We start from the raw sequence: 17360 nt of genomic DNA on the forward strand, positions 1-17360 counted from the left end.
CAGGTAAGTTAAACTCATTTTTTTGATTACACTAAGATTACAAGAGAACCTAAAGTCAACATAAAAAAAGTTTCACTTACCTGGGGCTTCTCCCAGCCCCCTGCAGCTGTCCTGTGCTGTCCTGGAACGATTCTCCAGTCCCTGGCCGCGTGTCCTTGATCACACTTTTGCCACCAGGAGCGTTCTGCACATGCATTTTCGCGTACTGTGCAAGACGCACACAGCCAGGACCGTGCAGGAGCAGTGGCCGGCGACTGGCTCTGTCGCACAAATTGAAACTCAGCCACTGCGTGGGACCAGAGAATCGTTCTAGGATGGCGCGGGCACAGGGCGGCTGCAGAGGTCTGGTAGAAGCCCCAGGTAAGTGAAACTTTTTTTTTTATGTTGACTTTAGGTTCCCTTTAAGATTTCCTTTAAAAAAAAAAAGGGTGGCAGAATATTTCCATACAACGCTACTTAGTGAAATTTTGGATAATTTTGTAGAGGTTGTATTATTGAGTTGCTTCCTTTATAGTTTGTCCTGTGCTGAGAAAAGCAGTTACTGCGCACCATCATATCCAAAGCAAGAAAAGATGCCAATTATAATCAAAATATTATTTATTTTAGAAAACAGACACTGTGAATTACATTAGCAATTTTTTTTAGAAGATTACCGGTAATAAAGTGCATTTGATCAAGTATTTGATTTGGATATCCTTCCCATTACAGATGTTAGAGCTCCTGCGGTATGAGCACACAATCACATCATTTATACGATTGCCCACAAGGATAAATGATTGGATGTGATAGAATTGGAGTTCCCGGGGGTGTTCGCTGCTCTCAGACCCAGCGCCGCTCTCCAGGGTGGCTGTTGAAGAGATATTCACGTCCCGTCACTGCGGAGAAAGCAGAAGAGAGGATGCAAACACAAGAATCCTGATTGCAGCTCACCACAATCCTGCCTGATGTATAAAATATATAGAAACTGCACATGACTGCTGCTGTGTGCTATAGCTGTACATTATGTGCTGTGTACATCATAAGTTGGTGTGAATTAAGGTACCATCAAGAGATGAACTGTATGAGCAAATTGGCCAAGAGTGAAGAGACAGATCTTTCAATCTGATCACAGAGATCTGTTAGCTGCTCATACACCGCAGGCCGATCAATTTAACCATGAAATCTCCCGGGAATCAGCCTTGTGATGCCAGCTCCACTGCGGATAGCATGTGTCGCTTGGGAGAAGCAGCAAACATGGGAACAGTTGGAGCAGATGAGATTTAAAAGCATGGGGGGGGGGATCAGTGTCACATTTAACAATGTGGGATGAAGGCTGTACACTGAGGTCTGTGAATAAGGTGTAAACAAAAGTTATGATGCAGGCTATGCTGTAGGCAGACGCTGTGGTGCAGGCTATGCTGTGGAAGGAGGCTGTGGTGCAGGCTATACTGTGGACAGAGGCTTTGTTACAGGCTATGCTGTGGAAAGAGGGTATGGTGCAGGCTATGCTGTGGGCAGAGGCTGCAGTGCAGGCTATGCTGTGGGCAGAGGCTGCAGTGCCGGCTATGCTGTGGACGGAGGCTATGGTGCAGGCTATGCTGTGGGCGAAGGCTGTGGTGCAGGCTATGCTGTGGGCGGAGGCTGTGGTGCAGGCTATGCTGTGGGCGGAGGTTGTGTTACAGGCTATGCTGTGGACGGAGGCTGTGGTGCAGGCTATGCTGGGGGCGGAGGCTGTCGTACAGGCTATGCTGTGGATGGAGGCTGTGTTACAGGCTATGCTGTGGAAAGAAGCTGTGGTGCAGGCTATGCTGTGGGCGGAGACTGTGGTGCAGGCTGTGCTGTGGATGAAGGCTGTGTTACAGGCTATGCCGTGGAAAGAGGCTGTGGTGCAGGCTATGCTGTGGGCGGAGCCTGGCTGTGGTGCAGGCTATGCTGTGGGCGGAGGTCTGTGAATAACGTGTAAACAAAAGTTATGATGCAGGCTATGCTGTAGGCAGACGCTGTGGTGAAGGCTATGCTGTAGGCAGACACTGTGGTGCAGGCTATGCTGTGGGCGGAGGCTGTAGTGCAGGCTATGCTGTGGACAGAGGCTGTGTTACAGGCTATGCTGTGGACGGAGGCTGTGGTGCAGGCTATGCTGTGGGCAGAGTCTGTCGTACAGGCTATGCTGTGGATGGAGGCTGTGTTACAGGCTATGCTGTGGATGGAGGCTGTGTTACAGGCTATGCTGTGGAAAGAGGCTGTGGTGCAGGCTATGCTGTGAGCGGAGGCTGTGGTGCAGGCTATGTTGTGGACGGAGCCTGTGTTACAGGCTATGCTGTGGAAAGAGGCTATGGTGCTGGCTATGCTGTTGGCGGAGTCTGTGTTGCAGGCTATGTTGTGGATCGAGGCTGTGTTACAGGCTATGCTGTGGAAAGAGGCTGTGGTGCTGGCTATGCTGTGGGCAGAGGTTGTGGTGCAGGCTATGTTGTGTTGCAGGCTATGCTGTGGACAGAGGCTGTGGTGCAGATTATGCTGTGGGTGGAGGCTGTCGTGCAGGCTATGCTGTAGACTGATGCTGCAGTGCAGGTTATGCTGTGGGCGGATGCCATGGTGCAGCACAGGCAGGGACGGATCAAGACCAAGTTGCGCCTGGGGCAAGGTCAGATTTTGGCGCCTAAACTGCCATTCATTTTGCTGCCTTTTTAAGAATTCAACAAACTGCGCCTGGGGCAAGATACCCGCCTGCCCCCCCCCCCCCCCCCCCCTAGATCCGACCCTGAGCACAGGGGAGCAACTATAAGGGAACAGCCACTGCGATCACAGAGGGGCCCAGAGCAGTGAGGGGCCCCATCTAGTAACATTTACTCATTCGAATACAGGGGTCCATCCTCCAAATCAGGTTTTTGTACCTGTTATGGTTAGAAGATCATGATGGACACAATTATTTTATGACCATTGCAAGATGAGACTCCAGGCTGTGAGGGTCACCGAAAGGAGGAAAAGGGAAGGGGTGTGAACATTGAGGGCCTCATCAAAGTTTTGCTGTTGGGCCCCATGATTTGTAGTTATGACCCAGAGTATAGGCTATGCTGTGAGTGTGGACGATGACTGTGGTGCAAGTTATGATGTGGCCAGAGGCTTTGGTGTAGGCTATGCTGTGAACAAACAGAGGCTGTGCTGAGGATGAAGGAGGGCCGGAGACTGTGCTGAGGATGGAGGAGGGGCAGCACTGCAGTAGGATCTGACACTTACCTGGATCCTGACCTCTGCCATCAAATTGCTGTAATGCTGGATACACACCATGAGTTTCCGCGTCGAATGCGTCCGTCGATACGCGTCGATTCAATTATCTCCGAGCATTTCCGAACGAATTTCGATGATTTTTAGGTCGATTGCCATGTAAAGTATGGCAAATCGACCTAGCGATCCATCGAAGCTTGAATCGGACATGTCGGAAATAATCGAATCGACGCGTATCGACGGATGCATCGAACGCGGAAACGCGTGGTGTGTATCCAGCATAAGACAAAAGTTAGAAGAGTCACACATTACTCCTTGTGTATTATATACCATGTGTATTATTTATTTTGAATATGGCTCATTTTCATAGATGTCAGAATATAGTGTGTTATGTAATATTTTATTTAGTTCCATTGTCCCTGCCATAGTGAAAAGGTGTCCTTCATCTCATTCTACATTGTTTGACCCTCAATAAACATCCAGCTTCTGCCCAACCCTTTTGCACCATGGAGTTTTTTTCATCATATGTGCAACATCATACATGTTGCTCTTTTTATTTGAGGTAAGCAAGTACTATTATTTTTTGTAGACGGTCTACAGCCATCTCTCCAATTTTTGAGGATGCCATTGCCACTTCCCTCCCTATATATTGTTAGTCCCACCAATTTTTGGAGGGAGTTTGCTCTAAGCTCCATGAACTTTGAGTTCCTTTGAACTTTTAGTTGATTTTGTAGCGTGACCCTAAGATTAAGGAACCCCAGGTCTTCTCCCCTGCCTTCATACTGTGGTTGCTAGTGCTGCAACCCACTTTTGTGAGTACCACTCCTATATCTACTACTTTCGTTGATGTCCCCAATTACTACATTAGCAGGGGCTCCTGGGGTCTCTGTGTCTTTATTTTTTTGGATGGATCTTTGGACTTCTCCAAACGTCTTTCATTTTTTGCAGAGAACCAATATCAGCTTAGTGACCTAGCTGTTGGACGTGGCATTGTCACCAGTGGCGTGTGGATCTATTCATACCAGGCTTAGCGGGCTGACTGGAGCAACATCTTTCTTCTCCTTCGCAGGGGGTGGTGGCTGCTGGTTATTTGGGTTTGTTGGTTGTTCAGGATTCTGCAGTGAGCTGCCAAAAGGAAGGAGACAGTTCTGTTAAACCAGCACTGATGTGAAGTGACCAAAAAGTGGAGATAGGTGCCATAAGTGGACAAAATGCATGTGAGAGAACTTCTCTCTTCCTCCGCTCTGCACCCTTTACTCTAGAATTCTCCACTACCAAAGTCTTTTACTATCCTATATTCGACATTGGCCTTTTCCTCTATAGCAAGGGTGTCATACTCAACCACACAATGGGCCACATAAAATAGTGAGGAGGACCGGATTCAGCCCATGGGCCTTGAGTTTGACCCCTGTGCTCTATAAGAAAAGGTGGCTGACAGTAGATGGCTGTGTTGCCAGTAAAATCCTGCACAGCCCCTTCTTCTTCTGATCACAGTTTTGGACTATGTCTGACACTCTGATCATCGCCCCCATCCCCCGCTGCTTTGCCCTCCATCTACCATGTCAAACCACTGCACTTTGCGCCTTTGTATGGGAGGTGCTTCCAGATCAGGTCCAGCACGGCGTCCCCCTATGTGGATCAAAGTGATGAACAAAGTCCACCACTTTGATCCCTTCTAGGAGCAATGAGCGTCGCATAATAACAATATTACGCTGGCGCTCGTGCAAGGCCCCACCCCTGCCACTGATGCCAGGCTCCGCCCCCTCACAACTGGTAAACTTGTAGAGCTCGTTCTGATCCTTTCAGGATCACCTATGTTCTCTCCAGCACCATAGGAAAACAGGATTGTAAAGGGTTAAAAAGTACCCGAGGCAGAATAAAATAAAAAAAAAAAAATTGATAGTTACCTAAGAAGAGGGAAGCCTCGGGATCCTGTAGAGGTGTTCCACATCCTGTCGGCCCCCACTGTTGCAATATGAAGACCCCCGGAACATATCTGACAAGAGCTTGTCAGATATGTTCTCATGGCCACACTCCCCGCCATTTATGAGTGTGGCCATACTGTGCATGTGTGAGTATGGCCGTGCCTGCGCAGTAAGCAGAAGCCACTTGTGGTTGCAATCTTACAGAGGGGCCCGGGCAGCAGCGGTGGTCTCCAGGAAGATGTGGGGAGCCTATGGAGGGTCCAGAGGCTAACTTCTTCTTAGGTAAGTATCTAATTTTTTATTTGAACCCATTTGCAGCTTCAAAAGAATTATCTAATTTGATTAAAAGAAAATCTGTAACGAAAACAGTTCCCCTGGGGGGTACTCACCTCGGGTGGGGGAAGCCTCCGGATCCTATTGAGGCTTCCCCCGTCCTCCTCAGTCCCACGGCGGCAGCGATAAAGCTCCCCGAACAGCGAGGATGTAAATATTTACCTTCCCGGTTCCAGCGCAGGCGCAGTATCGGCTCTCCACTCGGAGATAGGTGGAAATAGGAGATCGCTGTCGGGCCGCTCTACTATGCAGGCGCAAATCTCCTGTGCCTGCGCAGTAGAATGGACCTGACGGAGATCGGCTATTTTCGCCTATCTCCAGAGGCGTAGCTAGGGTTTTCAGCGCCCGGGGACAAAGACTATTAATGCGCCCCCCAAAGTCAAGGTTGCGCCGCGCCAAAAAGGGGCGTGGTCACATAATAAATGTGGGCGTGGTTATGGGTGGAGCCAAATGTATATGGAGGTTAGCAGGCTCACGCTCACCCACCCTCCCTCAGTATGTACCTTCCAGCATGTTCCAAGACAAATTCAGCAATCATGAGCCCCCCCCCCATCAAGACAAATTCAGCAATCATGAGACCCCCAACATAACCAACTCAGCAATCATGAGGCCCCCAACAAGACAAATTTAGCAATCATGAGGCCCCCAACAAGACAAATTCAGCAATCATGAGGCCCCCAACAAGACAAATTCAGCGATCTTGAGGCCCCCAACAAATCATGAGGCCCCCAACAAGACAAATTCAGTAACCATGAGGCCCCCAACAAGACAAATTCAGCAGTCATGAGTCACATAAATAGACAGCATTTCACATAAATAGGTAGAATGCCCCCTTAATATGGTAGACACCTCTCACCAGGCAGCAGTTCTCCAAAATACACTCAATCTGACGTGGTTCCCCAAAAATAGGTAGCCCCAGGTCTATAGTTGTCCCCAGAATAGGTGGCCAGCAGTATAGATGTCCCCAGAATAGGTGGCCAGCGGTATAGATGTCCCCAGAATAGGTGGCCAGCGGTATAGATGTCCCCAGAATAGGTGGCCAGCGGTATAGATGTCCCCAGAACAGGTAGCCAGGGGTAGAGATGTCCACAGAACAGGTAGCCAGGGGTATATGTGCCCAGTATATGTAGGCAGGGATATGTGTGCCCAGTATATGTAGCCAGAGGTATATGTGCCCAGTATATGTAGCCAGGGGTATATATGCCCAGTATATGTAGCCAGGAGAATAATATGTGCCCAGTATATATAGTCAGGCGTATATGTGCCCAGTATATGTAGCCAGGGGTATATATGCCCAGTCCATGTAGCCAGGGGGTATATATGCCCAGTATATGTAGCCAGGGGGTATATATGCCCAGTATATGTAGCCAGGGGGTATATATGCCCAGTATATGTAGCCAGGGGTATATATGCCCAGAGTAGGTAGCCAGGGGTATATATGCCCAGTATATGTAGCCAGGGGGTATATATGCCCAGTCCATGTAGCCAGGGGGTATATATGCCCAGTATATGTAGCCAGGGGTATATATGCCCAGTAGATGTAGCCAGGGGTATATATGCCCAGTAGATGTAGCCAGGGGGTATATATGCCCAGTAGATGTAGCCAGGGGTATATATGCCCAGTAGATGTAGCCAGGGGTATATATGCCCAGTATATGTAGCCAGGGGTATATATGCCCAGTAGATGTAGCCAGGGGTATATATGCCCAGTAGATGTAGCCAGGGGTATATATGCCCAGTAGATGTAGCCAGGGGTATATATGCCCAGTAGATGTAGCCAGGGGTATATATGCCCAGTAGATGTAGCCAGGGGTATATATGCCCAGTAGATGTAGCCAGGGGTATATATGCCCAGTAGATGTAGCCAGGGGTATATATGCCCAGTAGATGTAGCCAGGGGGTATATATGCCCAGTATATGTAGCCAGGGGTATATATGCCCAGTAGATGTAGCCAGGGGTATATATGCCCAGTAGATGTAGCCAGGGGTATATGTGCCCAGTAGATGTAGCCAGGGGTATTTGTGCCCAGTAGATGTAGCCAGGGGTATTTGTGCCCAGTAGATGTAGCCAGGGGTATATATGCCCAGTAGATGTAGCCAGGGGGTATATATGCCCAGTAGATGTAGCCAGGGGTATATATGCCCAGAGTAGGTAGCCAGGTGCCCCCCTCCCTGCCTCCCCAGCAGGAGGGGAGCAGCGCAGAGAAGAGGGAGAGCTGCTCTCTCTCCCTCGCTGTCCCCTCCATTAATGTCCGGGTGCTGGCAGCGGCGGGCGGAACTTACCTCCGTCTCGTCGCAGCGCGGATGGATCTGCCGCTACTCTGGTCTAGTCCAGACCAGAGCAGCGGCTGCGGGATCCGAACTTCCGGCCGGCGCTGGAGCGAGACGGAGGTGAGTCCCGCCCGCTGCGCCAGCACCCGGACAATAACGGAGGGGACAGCGATGGAGGGAGGGAGAGCCCTAAGGTGAGAGAAGGGGGGGAGATGGCCTCCTTCTCCACCGTCCACATAGCTCTCCCTCTTCTCTTCTCTGCGCTGCTCCCCTCCGCAGAAAAAAAAAAAATCAGCTCAGCTGGGCGCCCTTAGGGACCCGGCGCCCGGGGGCACTTGACCTACCCCGACCCCCCCTAGCTCCGCGCCTGCCTATCTCCGTGGGAAGAGCCGCAACAGCACCCCCGCTGGAGCCAGAAAAGGTAAATGTTGCACAGCCTGACAAATTGTTGGCTGTGAGTTCCGGGGGCTGCAGCTAGACCGCCGTGGGACACAGGAGGACGGGAGAAGCCTCGATAGGGTCCAGAAGCTTCCCCCTACTGAGGTGATTACCACCCAGGGGAACTTTTTTCGTTGAAGAATCTCTTTAAAGGATACCCCAACTGAAATGTGACATAATGAGATAGACATGTGTATGTACAGTGCCTAGCACACAGATAACTATGCTGTGTTCCTTTTTTTATTTTTCTGCCTGAAGGAGTTAAATATAAGATATGCAAGTGGCTGACTCAGTCCTGACTCATACAGGAAGTGACTACAGTGTGACCCTCACTGATAAGAAATTCCAACTATAAAACACTTTCCTGGCAGAAAATGGCTTCTGAGAGCAAGAAAGAGGTAAAAAAGGGGAATTTCTTATCAGTGAGGGTCACACTGTAGTCACTTTCTGTCTGAGTCAGGACTGAGTCAGCCATTTACATACCTGATATTTAACTCTTTCAGGCAGGGAAAGAAAAAAAAGGAACACAGCATAGTTATCTGTGTGCTGGGCACTGTACATACACATGTCTATCTCATTATGTCACATTTCAGTTGGGGTATCCTTTAAGTGCACTGCTTTTTGACCTCAGTCATTCAGAACTTGTTGTGCTGTAGATTCTTGGAAAGCTTTGATGTCTCTCTACTAGCAGAAAATGTAGAAATTGAAAGCAGTAGTTCTCTATTATTGTCTCACACTGTCCCCTAGTGACAAGTGGCCATAAATACACATTGCAGCAGTACTAATTACTAACAAAGAAAGGTAACAAATATGAAATAAGAAAAACAACTTGCTTAAATAAATTGGCTGCTAAAGGTTTACTCCACCTCGGAGTCTCTATAAAATGCGTTTGTGTATACTAGGGCAAACTTACAGATTAATTATTCAATAGACTGCATGACACTCAATATACGTTAGTATCTGCTCGATTTATAAGGTTGCTGCAACATGTAAAAGTAGATTCACTCACCTCTGCTGCAATAGGGGTTCTGTTTCTTCTTTTGGGCCTCCCACACAAAGCGGATACCTTAGGAGGTGAAAAAACGTATTACTTTCTCTGCCGTATGTGTCTAGCAGGATTGGCCACTGAGTGAGATATTGTGAAGATTTTGCCAAAGAAGCAGCATTGATGAAGTGACGTCGACGTCACATTCCAAGATCTTTAAGACATTTGGAAGATTCCACTACACTCAAACTGCACTGTAGAAGTAATGCATACCTTCCAACTTTTTAAGATGACACTTAAGCCACGCCCATGACACACCCTTAATCACACCTCTAGTCACACATACCATAAATATTTCATAAGAAAAATATGTAAATTCAAAAAAAACTTGTTAATTTTCCTTTATTGTAACAGTTGAAAATAAGAAATATATCAATTTAAATGATGGGAATAAAGTTTAGAGTCAATTAAACATTTTTAGTAGAAAAATGCAAATATTTAGATAGATCTGTACATGACTCCTGAAAGAGGGACAAATGAGGAAGAAAAATTGAATTGAATTATCCCGTAGAACCTTGCTTGGGCTTTTATTGCTGTCTGTGTTCCACCTGGCGATATTTTTCCTCTTTCCCTTTCTTTGGAACTTCTATGACTTTCATATGAGCCCTGATGGACCCAGAGAAGAGAATGGGGACAGCAATAAAAGTTGTATAGGTGTGGCACAGGCAGCAATTAAATCCCAAAAGAAGATACAGCCGATTACCAACTGTCCAAAACCAAAATTATTATTATTATTTTTTTAACTAGATTTTACTAACTAGGTTTAAATAAAATGTGTAGGAAGATCATGGCTGGATTCTGGACTTTCCTGGTCTGTTATGATCTGCTGCAATGATATGCTTTGTAACGTTCCATGGTAATGTAATAGCAATATCCCTGATGGAACAGCCTCCCTACTGTGCTGAGATGTTACAGGACAACTCCATGCAGGAAGGTGGGAAGAGTCTCTGGATTCTGATTGGCTGGAAATAATTATCTTCAGCCTTCAGTGTGGCTGCCAAAATTCTCCATGAGACTGGGCTGACTGGTCCCTGAATTCTACACTCATGTGTCTATCCTACTACGCCACTATACACACCTTGTACACAGTGCCCAGGTGAGCAAAGCTATGGCGCCGAAGAGGAGCGCCCCGGTGATCGTCAGAACCGCCACAAACCAGGCGTCAGGCTGCCAGTACTGCTGCATCACATTCACAATCTTCGTCTGTTTCTGTGGAATCTAGAAAGAGGATCAGAGGGTGTCTTAGCATGAAGACTATAGTTCCCTATCTAACTAATTTAAAGTTAACCTGTAAGAGAAAAAAGTTCCCCTTTGGGGTACGTACCTCAGGAGGAGGTAATGATCCTTGTCACGGAACAGCCGTGAGAAACGCAGGCGAATTGGAAGGAGCCGCGCAGCCCAATTTCTGATCGCTGTCTGGCTAGATTTGTGCAGCCATTACAGGAATTAGAACGGACATTCCTGTTTTTTTAAAATACAAGTTTTTCTCCTCTGCCTCTAATTTAGGTGCAGGATGTCTTTTGAGTTGTTAATTAGCTTAGACATATTCCCTGTGGAAAGGCAGAATAACATGGAGGCATTCATTCCCTTTTCTGTTCTGGGAACCAGGTGACACCTAGCTGATCTCATGTAGATGTTAATTAACCAAAGGGTGATAAGGAGGCCTAGGTTCAGCCAGGCAGGCTACGAATCCCCGGGAGGTCTTGACACCTTGCTCCCTGGTAAGGATCAAAGGGAAGCCAGCTGCTAGCCCACATCCTAAATAACCTGAGGCTCATAGCATAATCCATAACTTCCCAGATCGGTCATATTTCTGGGGTTCCTGAGATGGCAGCTTCGCCAAACGTGGGGAAAGTGTAGCATGAGTCCCGGTGCTGGTTCTGAGGAAGTTTCAGAACATTTGGAGGTAAAGACTGCCAGTTAGGCAGTTTGAAAGTGCCCTGATGATGCCACAGGGGTCCCACCCCTCATGTCTGGTATCAGGGTGCTGGGTAAATCGAGACAGACCTGAAAATGTTAATAAATCTGCCCTGACCTGTACGGTTCTGTGAGATAGAGCCCATATATGGTTAGATATGATTTCTGGTCCCCAGGACAAGGGGAGGGCTCATCTCATCTTCTAAGGGGGTGTGTGGCCCTGCCCTCACTCCCTCCTACTGGATCAGGGGCATAAGAATGGCAGAGGACCCAAACTCAGTGTCCTCCACCCTGAAACTCCATCTTGATCTCATCTGTGCCAGCTTGAGGATATGCTGGCATCCACCTGGTCTGAACTCTGAACTTTGAGCTGAAACAAATGATTTTACCAAGGACTTTATGATTCTTCCCACAAAAGGACATCTTTCCTTTTATTTTTTCTCCCTTTCTTTTATTTTTTATACCGGCTATTAATGTCTCAATAATTGTTGATTTTAATAATTGTGTAACGAACGGTGAAGCACAGAGAGGATCTGATTACCGGTGATCTGCAGTATCACTGGGAATACAGATGTATACCAGATTATAAGTGATCTGCAGTATCACCGATAATCTGATATACCAGCTAACCTCTGTTCACCTGAGTAGAGTGTTTGGTGTGACCGTAACACTTAGAGGACTGGGCCTCAGTGCAGTGAGGAGTACTGCACGGCTTCCTTCCAAAGACCTGAACTCCCCAAGGCGGGAGGAGTCAGGCTGAGAGAGGAAGGTAGTCTGAAAGTGACACTCAGGGGGAAGTGTCACTAACAGGACGGGGAACCGCCTCCAATAGTAAGGTCGGTTCTCGAGGTCGGACAAGCCAGATCGTAACACACGGACAGATAAAGTACAGATTCAGAAGGCAGAGGCGGAGTCTAGGTACAGGCAGGGTTCAGCAACAGGGTATCAGAAATATCGAGGTACAAGATCAGAGTTCAGGAGGATAGTCAGGCAGGCAAGAGGGTCATAACAGATAATCGCAATCAAACTAGTACTTTAAGCTATCAACAGAATCTAGATAAGTGTAGGATTACAGCTCCAGCTGGTCCCGGCACACTTAAGGATCTGACTACAGGTCTGAGTGCTCCCACGTATGTGTTCGCAACGCCAGACAACCAGCAACTAAGCAGCTAGTAGTATATATACACATGCATCTCTCCAGCACCTCCCTAAGTGCTGGACCAATCAGGAGTGGAGCCAGAATCAGCTGACCAGGCTGGTCAGCTGACTCACCTCTGCCTGTCACAAAATCCCTGCCTGAGTGCGCGCGCGCACGTCACTCTAAACCTAGAGGGACTATGTGTCCCAGCCACACCAGCACCGCGGTTTTTCCGCGCTCCGTCATGCCCTGCACGGGGATAGCCGCCTCAGACTGAGTGGAGGCGGCTGACTCCCCGTGCTCTGCCACGCTGGATGCGGAAGCAGCCGCCCCGCTCTGAGAGCGAGCGGCTGTGCTTCCGCGTTTTCTGACAGTACCCCCCCCCCCCCCGAGGAGTGGACTCCGGACAACTCCTACCCGGTTTCTCAGGATGTAGAGCATGAAACTCCTTCCTTAATTCGTCCACATGCATGCGACTCCTCGGTACCCATTGTCTCTCCTCAATCCATACCCTTTCCAATGCACCAGATACTGTACTGAGTTTTGTACAATGCGTGAATCTAATATCTTTTCTACCTCGTACTCAGGTTGGTCATCTATCATCACAGGAGGAGGAGGAGTAGGGCCCACATGAACTGTCGGTTTGAGCAGAGACACGTGAAATGATCTTACCCCACGCATGCTGGCGGGAAGATCAACGGCACAAGTGACGTTGTTGATTTTTTTTGTCACAGAAAATGGACCCACAAACCTGGGGCCCAGTTTGGCAGATGGCTGCTTCAGGGTCAAGTGACGTGTGGACACCTAGACTAAATCCCCTGGCTGAAACTTCCATTCCAAGGAACGTTTTTTGTCCGCTTGACCCTTTTGACCTTGAAATGCTTTCTGCAAATTCTCCTTAACCATTCCCCAATTGTCCCTGAGTGACCTCTGCCAATCCTCCAGTGCTGGGAACGGAGGCCACTGGCAATGGGGAGAACTTAGGCAACCGCCCGCAGGGCCGGGCCGAGGCATAGGCTGGAGAGGCTCCAGCCTCAGGGCGCAGTGTAGGAGGGGGCGCACAATTCATTCAGCTGTCATTCCTAATTGTGTTTTAAGCAGAAAGAAATAAGAAAAGGGGATACATAGCAGTGACTGCACACCAGATAACTAGATATTAAGGTGTTGGGGAGGTTGTGGGCCCTGTGGCCCTCTTAGTGTAATAGCAATCAGTGTGTAACAGCTGGGGTGGGAGGGATGGAGGGGTGGAGGGGTGTCTCAGCCTTGGGTGCTGGAGGACCTTGTCCCAGCTCTGACCGCCCGTTTACTATCTGTAACGGAGAGAACCCCGCGCAGGAACTTTTCAAGTTATTGTGTGCAAACTCAGCGAAAGGCAAGAACCTGACCCAATCGTTCTGTGCCTCCGCAACATAACACCTCAGAAATTGTTCCAAGGCCTGATTGACCCTCTCCGTTTGCCCATTGGTCTGTGGGTGGTAGCCTGACAAGAATGATAGCTCCATGCCCATTTGGTGACAAAATGCCCTCCAAAATCCAGACACAAGTTGGACTCCCCTATCTGACACAAAGTTTTCCGGAATGCCATGCAGCCGGAAGACGTGAATGATGAACAATTCGGCCAGTTAGTGAGCCGAGGGGAGTCCTTTCAGGGGCACAAAATGGGCCATTTTGCTAAAACGGTCGACCACCACCCAAATGACCGACATGCCCTCAGACCTGGGCAAATCCCCCACAAAATCCATGGACAGGTGGGTCCATGGTTCACTCGGGGTGGGTAAAGGCTGTAACCATCCCACAGGTGCCAGCCGGGAGGGTTTACTCTTAGCACAAACCGCACATTCCCTGACATATTCTTTGCAGTCTGTTGCCATGGAAGGCCACCAAGCACATCTGGCAATCAGATCCTGCGTTCTGGCAGCTCCAGGGTGACCAGCATTCTTATGGGCGTGAAACATTTGTAGAATCTGCAGACGGAATGGCAGTGGGATGAACATAACCCCCTCAGGTTTTCCCTCAGGGACATCCTGCTGAAAGGGACTCAAAACCTCTGTCCAATCCTCCCAGGTCTCTGTGGCTGCTAAGACTAACCTCTGTGGGATGATGGACTCAGGAGCGGGGGGCTGTGCTGTCTCTGGTTCAAAACATCTGGACAGGGCATCTGCCTCAATGTTTTCGCTGCCTGGAGTGTACGTGATTACGAATCTGAACCTCGTAAAAAATAAAGACCAACGGGCCTGACGGGGACTTAGTCTCTTAGCCCCCTCGATGTATTCAAAATTTTTGTGATCAGTATAAACCATGATCGTATGTTCTGCCCCTTCTAACCAATGGCGCCACTCTTCAAACGCCAACTTAATGGCCAGAAGTTCCCGGTTGCCTATATCGTAGTTTCTTTCTGCTGGTGAAAACCTACGGGAGAAATAAGCGCAAGGATGTAATTTGCCCTGCAACCCTGACCGTTGAGACAGCACCGCCCCCACCCCAACCTCCGAGGCATCAACCTCCACAATAAAGGCGTAAGACGTGTCTACATGCCTCAAAATGGGCGCTGAGCAAAACAATATTTTCAGACGAGAAAAGGCTGCCACAGCCTCAGGGAACCAGTGGTTGGTATCTGCCCCCTTTCTTGTGAGACTGGTAAGGGGTGCAATGATTGTGGAGTACCCCTTTATAAACCTCCTATAGTAATTTGCAAACCCCAGGAATCTCTGGAGGGCTTTCAGGCCCACAGGTTGCGGCCAATCTAGGACTGCTGTAACTTTGGCAGGATCCATAGACAAACCTGAGGTAGACATCACGTACCCCAGAAACGTGACGGATGTTACCTCGAAAATACATTTTTCTAACTTGGCATACAGCATATTTTGCCTCAGTTTGTTCAGTACAAATTTGACATGGACCCTGTGCTCGGAGAGGTCGTCGGAGTAGATCAGTATATCATCAAGGTATACGAGCACAAATCTACCCAACACCTCCCTAAATACCTCGTTGATTAATTCCTGGAAGACGGCTGGCGCATTGCATAACCCGAAGGGCATCACTAAGTACTTGTAATGCCCATTGGGTGTGTTGAAGGCCGTCTTCCATTCATCGCCCTTTCTAATGCGGATCAGGTTGTATGCACCCCTCAGATCTAATTTCGAGAAGATCTTAGCGTCTGTGACCTGCGTAAATAAATCGTCTATCAGTGGTAACGGATAACGATTCTTCACCGTGATTTTATTCAGGCCACGCTAATCGATGCAAGGTCGAAGACCTCCGTCTTTTTTCTTAACAAAAAAGAAGCCGGCCCCCGCAGGCGACCGAGAGGGGCGAATGAACCCTTTGGCTAGATTGTCACGGACGTACTCCTGCATAGCCACTTTCTCCGGTCCCGTCAAATTATACAGGTGACCCCTAGGGGGCATACAACCGGAACGGAGATCGATGGGGCAATCGAAAGGACGATGAGGAGGTAACCTATCAGCAGCCTTGGGACAGAATACATCCGAGAATTCGGAGTATTGCTCGGGAACACCCTCCACATGAACCTTGGTCTGACACAATGTCACTTTCCCTAGACACTGTTGGGAACAGAATTACGACCAACTAGTCAATTGTCCCGTAGCCCAATCAACCTGCGGCGAATGAAGCTGCAGCCAGGGCATACCTAGGACAATTGTGGAGGTAGTCATATGTAACACAAAAAAACTTAAACTCTCCCTGTGCAGTACCCCAGTAATGACTTCCACCTCTGGTGTCTGAGACAGCGGACGGTCCCTTTGTAGCGGGGAGTCGTCCACGGCAGTAACCTGGATGGGTGGTTTTACTGGGGTGAGGGGAATGCCCAACTTCTCTGCAAACTCGGTACTCTTAAAATTAGCCGCGGAGCCTGAATCAACAAAGGCCTCCGTGGCTACCGATTTGTCCCCCCATGTAATCGTACACGGAAGGAGGAAACGTTTTTCTTTTAGGGGTGTGAGTTGAGCGCCTAGGGTGTCACCCCTTACAACTCCTAGGCGGTAGCGTTTCCCATCGTATTCTTATTTGGCTTAACGGGACAGTCTCGTACCCTATGCCCCCCTTCACCACAGTACAAACATAACTGTTCAGTCATACTCCGTCTTCTCTCCACTTGGGTTAACTTAGACCGACCGATCTGCATCGGCTCAGGTGGAGGCAAGACCGGAGATGATGAGACAGAGGGAGATGGAGTTACTAGGGGTGCAGCAGGAGGAGCTGCGTAAGAAGTCAACCTGACACGATGGCTGCCCCTAGTCTGTCTCTGATGGCGTAGCCTACGGTCGATTCGAATGGCCAATGAGATGGCCTCATCGACTGTTTTGGGCTCAGGTAGACTTAACAATAGATCGGAGACCTGATCTGACAACCCAGACAGGAAGTAATCCAGCAGGGCATAGGTGTCAAACCTGGCAGTAACTGACCACCTACGCAATTCGGCCGCGTACTCTTCGACTGGACCCTTGCCTTGCCATAAAAGCTTGAGCTTCCGCTCAGATGTCGCAGCAAGGTCTGGGTCGTCGTAAATTACTGCCATGGCCTTAAAGAATTCCTCTACCGAGGTCAGAGCTGTGTCTCTAGGAGGCAGGTTATATGCCCAGGTCTGAGAGTCACCGGCCAGTAAAGTTTTGATGAACGTGACTCTCTGGGCCTCAGTACCAGAGGAACGGGGTCTTAATTCAAAATATGATAACACTCTACTCCTAAAATTGCGGAAGTCAGATCTGTGGCCAGACAACCGTTCAGGAACGGGCATGCGTATGTCTGCGCTAGGAGGGGATCGCACTTCATCCACTGATGTCTGGAGGGTTTGGACGGACCCTGTCAAAGCCTCAATCAATGCTTTGTGTTCACCCAGCACTCGATTGACATTATCCACCGAATTGGAAACAAACCTTATGAGATATTGTGTGGAAGGGGTATGGCCCGATTGAATACAAAAAATATATATGTTATTTGTAAAAATACAAAACTTTATTAATCACTTGCAAAAGACAATATCCAAAATTAGCTTAAAACCATGTATGGCAGCGGAAAACTCCATACTCCCCACAACCCCAACCCCCAAAACCCGCTATACCTAGGGCCCTCT

General features: G+C 48.7%; 1 protein-coding gene across 1 annotated transcript in view; it reads right to left on the reverse strand.

Moving 5' to 3' along the window:
• Positions 1-659: 659 nt before the first annotated feature.
• Positions 660-17360, reverse strand: part of LOC137533436 (cadherin-related family member 4-like) — an 84985-nt gene continuing 68284 nt past the window's right edge. Inside the window, exons 14-17 of the mRNA XM_068254827.1 lie at positions 10292-10431; positions 9178-9234; positions 4224-4326; positions 660-875 (exon numbers count right to left, since the gene is read on the reverse strand). Coding sequence (XP_068110928.1) covers positions 873-875; positions 4224-4326; positions 9178-9234; positions 10292-10431 — 303 coding nt within the window. The 3' untranslated portion in view covers positions 660-872. The remainder of the gene's footprint in view (positions 876-4223; positions 4327-9177; positions 9235-10291; positions 10432-17360) is intronic.

The sequence above is a fragment of the Hyperolius riggenbachi genome, chromosome 9 (assembly GCF_040937935.1).
Source record: "Hyperolius riggenbachi isolate aHypRig1 chromosome 9, aHypRig1.pri, whole genome shotgun sequence".
NCBI lineage: Eukaryota > Metazoa > Chordata > Amphibia > Anura > Hyperoliidae > Hyperolius > Hyperolius riggenbachi.